This window comes from Monodon monoceros, unplaced genomic scaffold (assembly GCF_005190385.1).
Source record: "Monodon monoceros isolate NGI ecotype Baffin Bay Population unplaced genomic scaffold, NGI_Narwhal_1 Super_Scaffold_12, whole genome shotgun sequence".
NCBI lineage: Eukaryota > Metazoa > Chordata > Mammalia > Artiodactyla > Monodontidae > Monodon > Monodon monoceros.
This window is the reverse complement of record NW_021703768.1, coordinates 47093714-47110293: the sequence shown is the minus strand read 5'-3', so window position 1 is coordinate 47110293 and position 16580 is coordinate 47093714. Positions and strand designations below refer to the sequence as shown.

Below are 16580 nucleotides of genomic sequence, written 5' to 3'. Positions count from 1 at the left end.
GGTTGAGAGTCCGCCTGCCGATGCAGCGGACACGGGTTCGTGCCCCCGTCCGGGAAGATCCCACATGCTGCGGAGCGGCTGGGCCCGTGAGCCATGGCCGCTGAGCCTGCGCGCCCGGAGCCTGTGCTCCACAACAGGAGAGCCCACAACAGTGAGAGGCCCGCGTACCGCAAAAAAAAAAAAAAAAAACGAAACACGATTTGCTTATGAAGGATCATTGTCTAAATAAGTTAAACTTTAAAAAACAAATTGCTAGCTACAATTATAAACCTCTGAATTATGGACTTTCAGTGAAATACACTACTTTGTCTCCTAAATACCATCCAAAAAACAGAAGGACTGAAACAGATGTTATGTGTCAGGGTCAGAGGGAGGCTTTCTAGTTATATTATGCTAACTAGAGAAAGACTTTAAAAATCCTTTCCTGGGGCCACTGGGGGATGGATACTGAGACTGAAAAACAGAGATGAGGAAATGTGTTCCTAGGTGTCGAGCTTTGAATAGATCACCGTTGTGTTATATTCCTCTGAGCTTAGGATACATGTTGGATTTTTTTCACTAACATGTCTATTATGTGCACAAAAACAACAAAAGACTCTGAAAGTCTACCCAAGTTCTTTTGTCCATTCAGTGTCCATTGTTCGCAATACAATTTTGGGGAGTTTGGAGATCTTTCGGTTATGAAGAAATATCTGTCAGAGCCTCAAAATACCATTACTAATGGGCATTGATTGGGGTTTGGAAATGTTTTTACTTCAAAAACTGTTGTGACGGATATTTTGTAGGGATTAGGTTTGCACATATCAAGTTACTTGAATTCATTTTGCTAAGAGTTTCTTTATTAATTTGCTTGACTTTTATTTTTTAAAAACACAAAGGCAGTCTAGTGCAGTGGTTACACGCATGGGCTCTGGACTTGGGCTATCTGCTTTAAAATCCCAACTCTGTTACTGGGTGTGTATGACCTTAAGGAAGTTGTTTAATTTTGGCGCCTCAGTTTTCTCAACTTTAAAATGAAGGTAGTAGTACCTGCCTCATTAGAATGATTATGATGACCAAATTAAGTAACGATGCAAAGTGCTTGTGCTTAGTGGTAGTTGGTTTTGCACTTAAATCTAGAGAATTGCTCAGTCATTCAATATGCTAGGGAATAATCCACTATAGATATAGTGGAATAGGGGATTCTTCTGTCTGCAAGTTGAAGGCAAAATGCCTGGCTATTCTTCTCATTGAAAGAAGACCCAGAAATATCACATATTTTGTTAAAATTTTAGTGGCCATCAAAACCTATTGTCTTTATTGAAGTTTGACTAATACTTAGAGAGAGCATTCTAGTGTTTCATTTTAGCAGAGTAATCAAGAGGAATTCTGTTCTAGTATTAGAAGATTTTTTAAGTGACCATATCAGGAGAAACGGAGAGAGTCTTGAGTTTTGTGTTGCAGTTTCTTTTCTCAGAAATAAAACAAACATGCTATGTTTATGTTGCTGGTATAAATTTTGCCCTATAAAATGGTAACTTTTCTTTCAAATTAAATGTTAGCTTACTATTTCAATAGATAGATCCCTAACATTTAGCTTTAATCTAGGGGGGGGGAAGCCCACTTAACTAGATTTAATCTAGTAACAAAACCCATTTAATCTTTTTATTAAAATGAATTGAGCTTGGAAGAAGACATTGTCTGCTCAAAATATAGCTCTAATATAAATCAAGCAGTTATATTTCTTTTGTTCAACAAACCCCAGGTCCTTTCTTTTACCTTAACAGCCTTTTGATGATTAATTAGGTGAACCACACTTAATTAGATGGAATGTATAATTGATTAAGTTAAGAAAAATCTAATCTATTTTTGACTTCCTTATTGACCTGAATACTCATGTATAGCCAAGGAACAAATCCTTCTAATTCTTATGTGATTAGCTCCTATCTTTCCATTTCTACACAAATTTATATTGAAACAGAACTGTGACAATAAGCAGTCTTCAGAATCATCCGTCTCCAAATTATAATATACATTGCCACCAATTTAATCTTATTTGAATTTCTCTGTATATTATTTAGCTATATCCAAAATACATAAATTTTACTGTTTTTCCATAGAAGTCTACAAATCCAACACCTCTCACCTCCGCTAGACTATTTACCCCCCCAAAACATCTTATTATTTTTCTTCCACATGTACTTTCTTTTAAGGCCTAATTTAAGTCCTGCTTCTTCTTTGAGTTATTTTCCACTGGTCTAGATATATATAGGTTACTCATTTAAATCTTTGAGGCACTGATTGTTTCTATTATTAGCTTCATATTTATCATTTATTTTCTCTGTTGGAGGGGTTGTATATATCTTTTATTTTCAAATAGATACTTTACTGTTTTTAATCTCTGCCAACCAGCCCAGTACCTAATAGATGTTCGATGATAATGATGATTTGAAAGCCCTACTCTACAATGTTCAGATGTGCTTTTAGATATGGGGATAATATAATTTTTTTTTTTTTTTGCGGTACACGGGCCTCTCACTGTTGTGGCCTCTCCCGTTGAGGAGCACAGGCTCCGGACGCACAGGCTCAGCAGCCATGGCTCACGGGCCCAGCCGCTCCGCGGCATGTGGGATCTTCCTGGACCGGGGCATGAACCCGCATCCCCCGCATCGGCAGGTGGACTCTTAACCACTGCGCCACCAAGGAAGTCCCGGGATAATATAATTTTATCATCAGAATTTATAAGGATATAAATTCAAAATAAACACATTGAAAATATAAAATAAAATAATTTTCAAATATATTAGTTTGTAAAGTGGAAAACTACCATGGAGTTTAATGAAAACGCGTCCATATCAAAGAAATACAGGCATGTAGATGAAAAAACACTCAGGAATTCCACCTCAAGCTGCCCTCACTTGAATACCATGTCTTTGTAAGAATTTCATGACTTGGCAGGCTTCACAGGCTGTCACCATATATGTCCCAAGTGAAGCCAAGGACAGAATTTAGTGTTAACTAAACCAAGAGCTCAGGACACTCAGATTTCTACTATTTTCCATAGAAATATTCATCATTGATTTTAAATATTAAATCAGCTTTCCTTTCGGGGTGGTTTGATATACAGTTGAAATAAGAGGCCCTGGGACTTCACAGACAAACCTCTCTTGTGCATTGTTGAACTAATGGCTTTGGGTAAGTTATTTAACCTCCTTATGACCTCTTCAGTAAAACAGTGTTAATGAAATAACACGCTAAGAGTTATTGTAAGAATTAAATGAAAGAAAATGCAAAATACCTGGTATATAGTTGGTATCTACTACATGTAAATAAATTTCTGTAATTTCCTTGTATCAGTTAGTGGCAGGTTTCATTTACTGGGTGTTTATCCTGTACCAGGCACTCTTCATATACTTTGTATCATGGGTATTAACACACTCAATCTTTGCCGCATTCTTATGCAATAGCTATTATTCTCATTCTGTTTCACGCATGAGGAACTAAGCCATAGACAAAGTACACAGCTAGTAAGTATCATAGCTGGGGTTCCAAACATGCTTTTGGGTTCCATACATACCCTCTTAACTGCTAGACAACATAATCTCTCCCACTATCAGGTCATTTCCATGGACCACATCCTGTGGACAATTGAAAAAGCAGTCTCATTTTAACGTACTATTTACCTAACTAAAACACGGTTGGGAGAAACCTACAATGCATTCCATAGTCAAGTATAACTCATTTTAATTTATCCATTCTTTTGAATTAACTGTACCATTGCTCCCTTTCAGTTGTGAGAAATCCAGCCTTGCTTGATCTTACCTGGGCAAAGGCATACTTTGTAGTCGTTGTCCCAGAACTTGTGCAAATCTTATTTCTTATTTGTTTTGCTGCTTATGAATAATTAATTAAATAAATGCTTTCAAGGATTCCAAAGAAGCTAAAAAAACAGATTTTGAAAATCCACAAAAAGGTATCTAGGAAAACTTTTGTTAAGTTAAGAGATGTTATCTGTTGTTCTAGGCGTGGGTGCTTTTATCAAAACATTTCTCCCACTTTCAATTTTCCACTCGTTAAAATCTAAGGCCTTACTTGGCTGTCACTTACAGTACTGTGTTTTTTGGAAAAGTTTCTGGCAGCTAGTTTTTAAAAGATTTTGTTAAAAAAAAAAAAAGAAAGAAAGAAAAAGCAAGCTGTGTAGTCCTCCTGTTGGAAGGATTTCTCTGACCTTCTGCATTATTATAAAGAGAATTGCCAATTTATCCAGGCCTCCCCCACCTGGTTATCTTCAGAACTTTACAATGTGTGCTTTTCCTAAGGCAGTTATTTTCAAGCATGAGTTTGTAACACTGCAGGGTTTTTCAAGCTATTTCAAGGAGGTGGCAAAGAATTCTCAAAACCAAATTAATTTTATTTTCAAAAAGGAGCATGCATGCCATAAATCATTGGGGGGCATTCAAGAGGGTAATTGTAGATGTCAGGAAATTGAACAAGTAATGATAGAATATAGGCACTTGTACAGAAGTAGACAATTCTGCTTCTACAGTGGAACCCTTTAACATGCACCAAGCAATGGGAGATTTGCAGAACGCCTTTTTCAGTCTTAGTCCGTGTTTAACCACAACACTCAATGATTTGTTAATAGAATAGTGTTGTATCTTCTATTTCAGCGTAGTTGTGATCATCCACAAAGTGCCCAGTCTCTTTGAGCATCCACATGGCATACCAATTATGAGAAGATTAGCGTGTAAATATTTTACTCCTCTTAAGGGAAGGTCACTGTAAGCAAGAATAGAACCTAGAATTCTCTGAACTCAATGAATTTCCCAACATAGATTCTATATCATTCTCAGTCATATCAATCCCTTTATTTGGTCACTGAGAATCACTTTTCTCTACTCAGAGCCAGGCATTTAAATATCTTCAGTTTCCAGGCTCTCCTCTGGGTACCTGGGCTACACTTTGTCAATTGTTTTGCACTTTATCTGCCCTACTGGATTATAAACTCCTAGAGGGCAGGGACAGCATGGGACTAACCTTTAAATATCCTAGAGCACTCGATATAGTGCCTAGCACAAAATAAATGCCCACAAGTGTTTGTTGAATGAAACTAAGTCTTTAGAAAGTGGGAATTTTTTCTTTCTTTTCTTTGCCATGTCAGTTTACTGCCTACTGTTTTTTTTTCTCACTTTATCCTGTTATCTGAATTTTTTATTTCTACAAACCTGAACAGGGTTTATTTTATACCTACTGATTTCAGTTTTTTTTTTCTTTTTGAACAAAACTTGCTTACTTCTTCTTTATTGGAACTGCACATTGTAATTCCTCATCCGGAGTGCACTTCTTTCTTAATTTCCTTTCCATTAATTTTTGATGTTTCCCCTCTTCAAGCTTTACTGCAACTCAGCATTCCCTCTTTACTTATGTACACCATTCTCATTGTATATTTCTGCCCCTGATAATTTCACTTTTTAGGTCTTCTGGTGTCTTTTTCTGAGCATAGTGTGGTCCTTTCCATTAAATTATAAACCCTTTGGGGGTAAGCACGCTTATGCATACCTGTTTTGCACAACTCCCAATGTAATTGTCAGGCCCTCAGCCCATTTTACAGAAATTGGCTATTCATTTTAATTATTACTTAAGTGTGTGTGTGTGTATAAAACAAATTTTCTGATTAAGTCATGGTACATGTGTCTCATTAAATTATTATAGGTACACCAAGTGGTGACCCTGTGCTTCTGTGAACAGAACATCAGAGTGTCCTTTTCTGTAACATTTTAAAGACAAGAAATGAAAACTTAAGGTGGAACAACCAGGGAAGACAGTAGGAAGAACTCTTAGAATTGACCTAATAGTTATCATAGAAACCAAAAAAAAATTCAGTCAGACTATTCTATTCTGTACTTCCTAACTCCTTCTTAAGTTACTGTGTTTTAAATTTTTAAAAAATATTTTCTTAGATCCTGAGATATGTGACTTGATTTCAATCCTGAGCTGTCTGTAGCATCACTAGGCTGCTGGGGACATCTATAATCAAAGGTTTGGATTCCCTTCCAAATTCAGTTCTAATGTTTACACTTCTGGTGTCAGTATAATGAGATTTAACAGGCCTTATCACCTACTTACTTGAATTATTGTAATATTTACATTTTTTCTCCAGTAGCAAACTAAATAGGTAAGAAATAATATCTTCTCTTTTATTTTAAACCTCCTTTGAGTAAGTTTGTTGAAGCTATTCTGACCACGAATAAAAATCTTATATTAAAAACATTTAAGGAAATAACTATGAAAAGCTAGGTTTATTTCTTCTATAATTGAATAAAAATGTATATACCATAAGCAATAATTGAAACTCTAAAATCTTTTTTAGTCCCCTGTGAAAACAGTCTGTTCCTCTGGAGGATCATAAGTTTAAATGTAAAGAGATAACAAACACCATTCGTGTATGTAACTTGTGTTGTTCCACGCTTTGAAAGGGCCTGCATTAGCAAGGCTAAACAACACAACGCAACCTGTAATGTGTTCCATATGCAGTATTTTGAAACCTTTTGTTTGGTTTCTAACTAGAGAGAAAGAGGGAGGAAAAGAAAGAGTTCATTTTATTCTCTTGGGATTTGTTTTATAAGGTGCATCAGATTGAGTTTAGCCAACAGGGATGTATTTCTCCTTGTCTAGCTCATGTTTGTTTATTCTCTCCTTATAAAAACCAGGGACTAGCAATTTCTTTTATGAACGCGGACCGAAGGGAGATAAACAGACCTTGCGGGAGAGGAAGGTCAAGTTCAAAGTTTTTCTTTCCTTTGGATTCAGGAATAAGCAAATGGAAAGACCAGCCAAACAACCAGCAGCAGGCATCTGATGGTTAAGCCCTTCCCCCCAGGACTTTTTATGTACATAAGCAGAAGTCACAGGAACAGCTGCGGCGCATTAGTTCCAATAGTTTAACAGGCTGCCGTGTAGCGCTGACAAAAGCCTCGCTCGCCGTGGCTTCCCTCCATGTTCCTCTGCCCTGCGAGCTCGGCGGTGATCTTTGGCAGGGGATCGGCAGAGGAGGGGTGACGTTCAAGAGGCTTCCGCCGTGGAGTGCGCTCGCCTCCTCTACTCCCAGCCCAGTCTCCGCCGAGAGACTGAGGCAGGCGACCGAACGAACTAGCAGCGGCACGATCCGACCTGCTTCCCCGGACATCTCCCCGAGAGTCCGAGGAAGGCAATCACTGGAAAGAGGCCAGGGAACCACGTTGCCCTGGATCGTTGCCAACTGTACAAAGTTGACCGGGAAAATGGCTCAGCAGACGGCAAGCACGGACACTTTAACAGTCCCTGAAGTGGATAATCCGCATTGTCCAAACCCCTGGCTGAACGAGGATCTTGTGAAATCCTTGCGGGAAAACCTGTTGCAGCACGAGAAGTCCAAGACAGCAAGGAAATCGGTTTCTCCCAAGCTCTCACCGGTGATTTCGCCGAGAAATTCCCCCAGGCTCCTGCGCAGGATGCTTCTCAGTAGCAACATCCCCAAACAGCGGCGGTTCACAGTGGCACATACGTGGTAAGGTTTGCACGGATTATCAGACATGGTGGCCAGGTGCCTTTGGGTGATTTTTGCGCCTCCCGCTTTTCACTTTAGGGGTAGGGAAGGGAGCGTCTTCGTCTTCACTCCTGACCCGTGATTTATCAGAAGTAATCTACCTTAATAAATCCCACAAATGTCCAAGTCAGGGCAGGAATCCTTGAGATTGGTAATAGGAGCCTTTGAGGTGGGTGGTTCTCAAAGTTCAATTCCTATTGCAAGTTCCTACAAGAAAACTGAATTCCAGATGTCAAATAAGAATGCAGGTTTTTTTTCTTTTTCTTTTTTTTCCTATACGATGTGGTGGTGTTTCTTTGAATTCCTAAGCTAGTAGTCCTGCCAGGTCCTGCAACAGCCTAGGAAAGAAAGGACCAGAAACGAGAGGAGGAAAATCATAGTTTGTTCCCTTTTCTGCATGATCCCCAATTAAATATAGATGTGTATGGAGTGTGTGTGTGTGGGTGTGTGTATGTGTGTAATGGTGTGTCCAAGTAAAACCCCTCCTAACTACTGACTTTAATATGTTTGTAATCTCAACGCGCCTTTTCAGTGGGTTTAGGAATGCCGTGCAGAAAGTTGCAGGCTGGTACTCGGTAATACTGCCATGTGCTTTGAATTTGAATTCTTCGACTATTTTGTCAATATTTTTATTTTCTTTTCGAATGTTTTTATCTTCTGTATAGTAGGTGAATTTGTTTTAGGCATATGGTACCACGTAGGTTTCTAGACGATTCTTGATATTTTCATGCTCTTGTAAAAACAAATACTAAAATAAATCATTATGTGAGCTTATTATGGTGTTTCTGCCTGAAAAGAGGCAATTTTAGGCTATGATCAGAGAAAGAGGGGTCTGTGATACACAGTTGGTTAATTTTAGGCAGTAGCAGGTTCTATGCACTACTTCCACATTTTGGCAAAATGAATATTAATTACGATGAAGAAAACAGACATAACAGAAAAAAATAACGAGCACGTTAGTTGAGAAACTGACTGAATGATTTTTATACAGCTTTTCCGTAGAACACGAAAGAGTATGCCAGGAATGGAAAAAACAAAACAAAACAGAACCCAAACAAGCAAACAAACAAAAATCCCCCCCAAAACAGAATCAAGACTTCTAGGAAAGAAGCAGCAAGAAATAGAATCAAAATCTAAACTTAAAGCCACATGGCCCTACCCAGGAATGCATTCATGTCATACATGAAAATAGGCAACAAAGGAAATAAAAGGCATGACCCACCCAAAGAAATGTCTGACCTCAGAATTGTCATTTTAAATAGCTAGATCTCTGATCGGGGAAGTGTTCTAATTTTCCCCAAGATTTTAACTAAGTGGCATTTCTAAGTTTAGTTCTTATTTTCCCCAAGATTTTAACTAAGTGGCATTTCTAAATTTAGTTAGATATAATGCTCGTAAGGGGGGTAAGACAAACATTGATTTTTTTCAGTCTTAAATGATGGAAAAGGATGACTTCTCTCTGAGGAAGATACTATTGAAAGAATTTGTCAGAGATAAGTAGTGAATGAAAGGCATAGATGAACACTAGGAGATGCTCTGAGGAGAGGGACGGCTTGAGACGGAGCGTCAGTTGCCAGAGCAGGAAAGCTGGCTGGAGTTCAGACAGGGTCAGGGCCAGAATTCTGGTATGCAATGTCCCTTTTGGTTGAGATGCCTTTTTAATTATAGTTCCTTAATTGTACCTGTTGCTAAATGAGTAAGCCTCCACTCAGACACTTGATTTCTGAGTGAAGCACCCTCGAGTTCAGCTGAAGGTTATCGGAACTATTTGGACATGTTGAGATGTAAGGAAGGCAGGAAATCTCATGAAAACAGGCTTTCTTCTGAAATTTCTGGCACTTCCTTTTCTGATGCTGTTTGGAGAAACTCCAAGGTCACAATTTCTGCTGATCTTTCATTATGGTGTATCAGGTCTCCAGCAGATGAGGGAGGCATCAAAAGAGCGATGGACATGAAAAAGAAAAATCATGATACCAATTCTCAGTAACGAAGGGGAGACAATATCCCTCATGGATAAAAAAGCATCCAGCAAGGGAGTTGGAAAGAGTGCCTCATATTTTCCTTTTGGTTCAACAAGCCACAAGACGTTCATAATATCCACAGGCATCTTTCGACAAATATTGTTCCATCTGTGCTTTCATTACTTGGACTAAGCGTGATCCAGAATTTTAAAAATTTATTCCAAATTGTGCTGCTTATATATATATATATATATATATATATAGCTATCTAAACTGCTGCTACTACCGCAACCATAGTCAAATCCTTCCCTCCTCCTAAATTAAACGATCAGCCATTTAAATACACAACATGTGTGTTCCTGCCTCAGAATATTGGTTCCTATACTTGATATTACTTTCCATTCGATATGCATATATTTAATACCTACTGAGTCCAAAGTGTTTAGCTTGTACCTGCTGATCACGAAGTTGAACAAGAGCTGTTCCTTGGTTTCAAATTATTTACACTACAGTAGAGAAAATCATATTGGAAGGCATCTGATTAAGTTCAGGTAAACATTTTGCTCTACGACATACTCTCCAAATCTTAGTGGATTGACACAGTAAATGTTTATTTCTTGCTTCTGCGTCTTGTGGGGAGCTAGCCTGCCCTGGGCTAATTCAGGGACACCAGGTTCTACTATCTTGCGGTTCTTCTATTGGTAACACATGGTTTCCAGGTTTGCCAGGCTCAGCTGAATCCGAAGATGGCAGAAGATGGCATTCGTGAGTTTTTATGAGGCAGGTCTAGAAGTGCACACATTACTTATCCCAGAATTCCCCAGATAGAACTCAGTCCTGTGGCCATATATAACTGCAAAGAAGGCTGGGAAACCTATCTCAGCCACGTTGCCAGGAATAAGGTAAAACATCTGGTGAACAGCCCACCCATGTCAGTCACAATGCAGTAACAGCTACTGGTTCACCCTCTATACCATAGTTAAATTCATAGAGTAATATCTATGATGACTGGTCCTTTAACATCTCTGCATACCTCCTGGATGAGGATTATACAGAGCAATTCTATTTTTTGACAAGTCTAGTGACTGGGAAGTCCTTGCTTACATACAGTTGAAACCTCCTTCCTTGTAATTGTCATCCTTGGTTCCTGGATCTGCTTTTTTTTTTAATTTGTCTGCATTGGGTCTTTGTTGCTGCACGTGTGCTTCCTCTAGTTGTGGCGAGTGGGGGCTTCTCTTGTTGTGGAACATGGGCTCTAGGCGCACGGGCTTCAGTAGTTGTGGCGTGTGGGCTTCAGTAGTTGTGGCACGTGGGCTTCAGTAGTTGTGGCGCATGGGCTTAGTTGCTCTGCGGCATGTGGGATCTTCCTGGACCAGGGCTCGAACCCTAGTCCCCTGCATTGGCAGGTGGTTTCTTAACCACTGCACTACCAGGGAAGTCCCCCTGGATCTGCTTTGAAAACCCCACAGCTTGAATCTCTCCCGTCTTCCATAACTTAGCCCTTAAGGCAAGAGGCTTGGAATAACCCATCAGAGAGCCAGGACCGTGCTCTATTCATCTTGGCACATCCATTAATCAGTAATGTCAGTGTTATCATGCTTTTTAAAAATTATTCTCTTAACTAAACACCCTAGGTTATTTCACGTTTATATGCTGTAGTTATCAGGTTGATCCTGGTTGTTCTTAACCAGACTTCACTTGGATTCTCACAACCCATTTAAAGAGTGTTTTACTGAATTGATACAATACTCCAGGTGCTGTGGGACTCTTGGACAGAGAGCATCTGAGAAGAAGCCCGGTTACTTATGTTTAAATTTTGACTTCCCGTTTACTATTGTGATTTTTGAACAAGTTGCTTAACATAGGCTTGTTTCTCTGTTACCCAATTTCCTGGGAATAGTAATCGTATCCACTTGGTGTTGTGGTTTTATTAAGTACAATTATGTGTAAATTAAAGTGTTTTGCACAGGGACAGACACTTAATGAGGGTCATTACATAAGGTAATATTTTCTTTATTATGTGTCCATTAATCCGGTCTCGCTCAGCCTGAATCTCTAGGCTCATGTCTACATTTTTAAATGGTTACCCTGTCAGTTGTTTGTGGATGGGACAATGTTTTTAGTAATAGTTATATCCCTAGCTAATGTTCATTTAACACTGGTGTTCGATCTGGTGCTGTGTGTTAGATTAGGACCCTCTTGTATTCATGCTTCTCATCACTTTGTTTTACCATGTTTACTTAATGTCTAGTACTTTGTAGTCTAGTGACTATAGACCAGACTCTGTTTTCATCAGAGTAGGAAATTCCCTCTGATGTCAACATGAACGTAGGGAATTCCCTCTGATGTCAACATGAACGTCAGCGGAATTTCTGGTGAAGAAAACTTTCAGTGTTAACTTTATTTCCGGAAAATCAGTCAGGCAAATCTTTATATTTTTCAGTTTTTTTTCCTTACTTTACACTGGGTTCTGTGTACCAAATGAAGGAACGTGTTCTAGAGTGTGTAAGTGATACTAGGCAATAGGATTTCTTTGGGCAAGATACTATCCAGATAATACCATGTGTCTTATCTTTAAAATTTCTGTGTATGTGTGTGTGTTTTTAATTACAACATATCCAAAGGTAGAAGAAGCAGTTAGTAACGTCCTTAAACAACAAAATAATTTCTTTAGGTGGATTTTTGAAAGGCATTTTTCAGGAGACTTTTAGAAAATCTTAAAGATTTTCAGGGAGCTAGATAAATGTTTTGGACTATAATTTTTGTTTATTATAAATTTCTCTTTACTTGGCATTGGTTATAAAATTGCTCATGTTTAAAAGTAAACATTTGCTTTCTTGAGCCATAATTTCTGCAGCAACTACAGTTGCTCTCATGGTTGTTGTTTAAGAGAGAAATACACTATAAATTTTCTTTAAGTTACAGAAGGATCCAGAAACCCTTTATCACCTATAAAGAAGAAATCCAGCCATTTAGAGAGTTTATAGGTCACACACAAACACACCGCCACACACACCCAAGTAGATTTTCAAAGCTATTATTTAGGTGTTCTATTTGAGACTCTTTCTTCTTTGTTCCAACTTTCCTACATTTGCCTGACTTAACTTTAAGGTTATCTCCTCCCTTATGGTGAGGATACCCAGAGAAGGGCATTGCTGGTGCTCTCCTAGGAGCTGGGAACCCAGAGGTGGGCTGTGGTTATAGTGTGATACAAGGAGGTGGGGAAGTTTCCGGGGGAAATTTTCTGGGACGCACAACAGGAAGTAATGCCAGCAGGTTAGGTGGAGCCAGTTGGCTGAGTCTTTAGCTGTGTCTCTGGTGTAATTGGCTGTGTGGCTTCTGCAGGAATCTTGGGGCACTGCAAGTTAAGGGTGTCTGTAACTTTTGAAAAGCATGCTTAGCCTTTCCTAAAATCAGAAGACCCCAGGAAGATATTCATCTTAAAAACTTGTCAGTTGCCTTTATGATATTTAAGAAATTACAAAATAAAAATGTGACAAATAGTTACTGAGGAAAATGAAGAAAACAATGAAATAACATGGCAATTTATGACTCATGTACTTTCTGTGACCTTTGACATTTATCTTAAAGAGAAAAGAGATTAAGTGTATCTGTACCAGCCAAAGTCAATTCTGTCAATACTAGTGGTGAAACTACTTCCAGGCAAAAGCACAGTCTTTTTATAAACTTGGTAGAAATGCTGAATGAGAAGAAAGTAAAAAATTGAATCTCAGAGTTCATTAAAATAATTTTTAAATCATAGCTTTAATTTTAGAAGTTATTCTTTATATAAATTCTTTATAAATAACAAGCTCCTGTGAGGTTAGGTAATTAATTGAGCTTCAGAGCTTCAGCACTTTTTTTTTTTTTCCTTAGACAGGAAGCTACCAAAATTGTTCTTCAAGTAGCAGTTTCAGGAAGAAGCTTTATTGTCACCAGTGTGACAAAGTTATGTCGTTGTTTTTTAATGGTTTTGCTTTTGAAAAAAATCATGTTTTTAAACTGTGAGGAGTTTAGCATAGTGGAAGCCATGTATTTCCAGCTCTGTGGCCACTTCATATTTGACCTTAGTTACTCAACCTTTTTGAATTGTAGACTTTTTATTCATAAGTCATATGGCTATAGAGGCATTTGATATTTACAAGTAAGAAACTGACTAAATTTACAAAGTGATAACAAACCACAGTATATTTAAGATAAGTAATTAAAAAGAAGTTCCAACTTGCTGTTGTAAGCTAGGGAGGTGCATGCCTCATGGGTAAAAACGGGACAGAGTGCTTTAATAATTATGTGGTTCATAAAAAGGCTGCAGGACCTTCAGAATGAAAGCATTGGTGGTATTCACTCTAGGACACCATCTGGAAGCCATGATTTAGGGTAGGAAACGTGGAAATCTGTAGATAATAATAAAAATTCAAATTAAAAAATTTTTTTTACTGTATCTTCAATTATATACCATCTTAACACACCAATCTCTTCTACTATATATAAAAAACAGGAAAAAATCATTTCATGTTCAATTTTAAGGACATAAATGCTGTCCAGCTATTTCAAATGAAGTACTTACTTTCAAAATGAGATCTTGAGTTGGTATGAGACCAAATTGTTTAATTTCATTTTAGACTAAAAACTTTAGGTTCATAATAACATAACTTTATAATCTTAGACTTATTATAACATAGGCAATAATGATTTAGCTCCTGCTGTGTGTCAGATACTTTATGTACATTAACCTTTCAAAACAAACACGGTTGAATTTAAGTATTATTAGCTGTATTTTACACATGCACATGCCAAGGCCAGAGAAATTGGTACATAACCAAGGTCATTCAGCTATGCAGCCATGAAGTGAGTTGACTTAAAACTTAAACTCAGGTTTTCCACCGTGTATTCTTTCAGCATTACCTTCCTTTGGGCTAAGAATCACCTTCACGTTTATTTCCCTACCCAGCTTGTATATCAAAGCTGCAACAGTGCATATTCAGTGACTTCCACAGAATGGTGGTTAGTTAACAGAAGGGTAGGAACAGACCCTTTCTTAGTGTGGAATCTCAGTTTGTTTGTTTAACACCTGTGGCTTGTATGAATGTAGACTTTTTTTTTTGACAAAAATATGTGTATGTGGAGGAGAAATCTATGTCCTTGATGAAGGAAGGTTTTAAGGTCAACAGAAAACATTCTGTTTTAGAGTAGTTTTAGACTAAGACTGGCATCAAGACAAAACCAATCAGAGGATAATTTTATTTTCAGTGATTCAGAGAGAAAGGCATGAAAGGCTTGAGCTCTGAAGAAAAGATTAAGTCAGAAATCTATTAAGGTTCGGTTCCAGGAGAGCCAGCTGGAAATGATGGTCTGCAGGCTCAAGTCACTAAGCAACAGAGCAGCAAACTGCTTGGTAACCAGAGCTGGCTTGACTCACAGGCTGACGGCGAATGACCGGGTGGCCAGACAGGAGGACCACAGCCCATCTGACCTCAAAACACTCTCCTTCTACCCATCCTCCAGCTTTCCTGCCCAGTCCCCCCATTTTGGGATGGTCTCTTTGACTTAACAAGATACCTGCTTTCAGAATGGAAATATCTCTGGGACCATAAGTACATGCTATCTGTCTTCTTTAAAAGTGCATTTCTGAGATTGCTTTCTTTGGGCCAGTATATCATAAATAAAATGTAAAGTTTAATGAGAGGAAAGAAAGTGAAAACACTGGGCTTAATGGCTCGACTTTGGGTTTTCAGGAGCAAATGTGTACAGGGCCAAATTGCCTACTTCATTTGGTGAGATCTGTCCTTGAACTCTGAGAGCACAGTGTTGCCATTTATTTAACACTTTCTGTCTTATGCTGTCTTCTTTTTCATGAGTGTGTTTTGACTGTGCAGCTGGACTGTAAGTTCCTAAAATATAGGAACCCTCACATACATCAATCTTTGTATCCATTGTGAGGGGCCAAGTGCCACCTGTATAATATATATTTAGTGAATACTTGTTGTTTAATTGAGAAACATACCCTCAATTGCTGTGGCTCTTATGCTGAACACCTGGGGAGATCTATAGCCTTCTAGCCTAGAAGTCCTGGTGATGTCGTTTGATTGCCATAGTCAAAGAAGTTTCACACGCAATGATTAACCATTTGTTTGGACTTTGTCACCACGGCTCTGTGTGTGTGAGTGTGTGTTCTGGGTTCACACACACCTAGATGGGTATGATTTGACTTTAGTATACATGAATGAATCCGTATATGACAGTGTCACTAATTTGTCAAGTATATGCATTTTAATAATTTTTAGTTTATACTTTGAAAATAATTTATGCCTGTTGTATTTCTGAAAAAATATGAAAATATATTTATTATTCTTGGTAAATTACTGAATAACTAGCTTGTTAAACTCTTATGACTAATTCTTATCTCTTAGAATTCATAGTGGTTCAATTATGCACAAGACTTACGCTAATAAAAGAAATGCCAAGATTTTGAGGAGAAATTTGAAACAAACAAAATCCCCAAAACACCCTGCAGGGTTTTTTTGTTTGTTTTTTTAGTATGAAATTTGGAGAAATTTGAACTGACAGAAACAAAGTACCACTTCTCCAAAGTACATCTTCAGAATAAGTGAAATTGAATAACAGAAAAAAATTTTCAAGAGATTTAGCAGGTTATTTTAATGTAAATATTTTGTCCATAGTTCATACCCACTTTTACCTTGCAGTAATTTCAAACCAACCGATTTCCTTTCCATTAGTCTTATGAGATAGCCCTCTGATCAAATTAGCTATCATTAAAATAAAGTGGCTTCCTCTGTATATTATTATTAGGAGGGTACATGGTTTTTTTTTTCATTTTCTTATATAGCTGATTTCACATTTATACTTATAAATGGTGAGTGTGTATTGTTGACCTTTTGAAGAAAGCAACTTTCTGCCTAATAAGGTTATTTGGATTATCATTTCTACTGGTTACCTTCTTTAGGTTTATAGTATTTGTTTTACTTTGCAGTGTGATTTTTTTTATGACTTTCTACTGAGTGTGTGCCAAATAGAACAGTGTATGATTTATGGGT

At 37.9% G+C, this 16580-nt stretch overlaps 1 protein-coding gene across 7 annotated transcripts in view; it reads left to right on the top strand.

Annotated features, from left to right (window-relative positions):
* PDE4D (phosphodiesterase 4D) overlaps positions 1-16580 on the top strand; it is a 1463941-nt gene that overhangs the window by 721501 nt on the left and 725860 nt on the right. The window contains exon 1 of one of the 7 annotated variants that reach the window (XM_029216628.1): positions 6935-7525. The exons of 5 other annotated variants lie outside the window; for them this stretch is intronic. In XM_029216628.1, the coding sequence (XP_029072461.1) occupies positions 7260-7525 (266 nt within the window). In that variant the 5' untranslated portion in view covers positions 6935-7259. Of the gene's footprint in view, positions 1-6934; positions 7526-16580 lie in introns of those variants that run through there. One more of the 7 variants, XM_029216632.1, reaches the window with a different exon arrangement.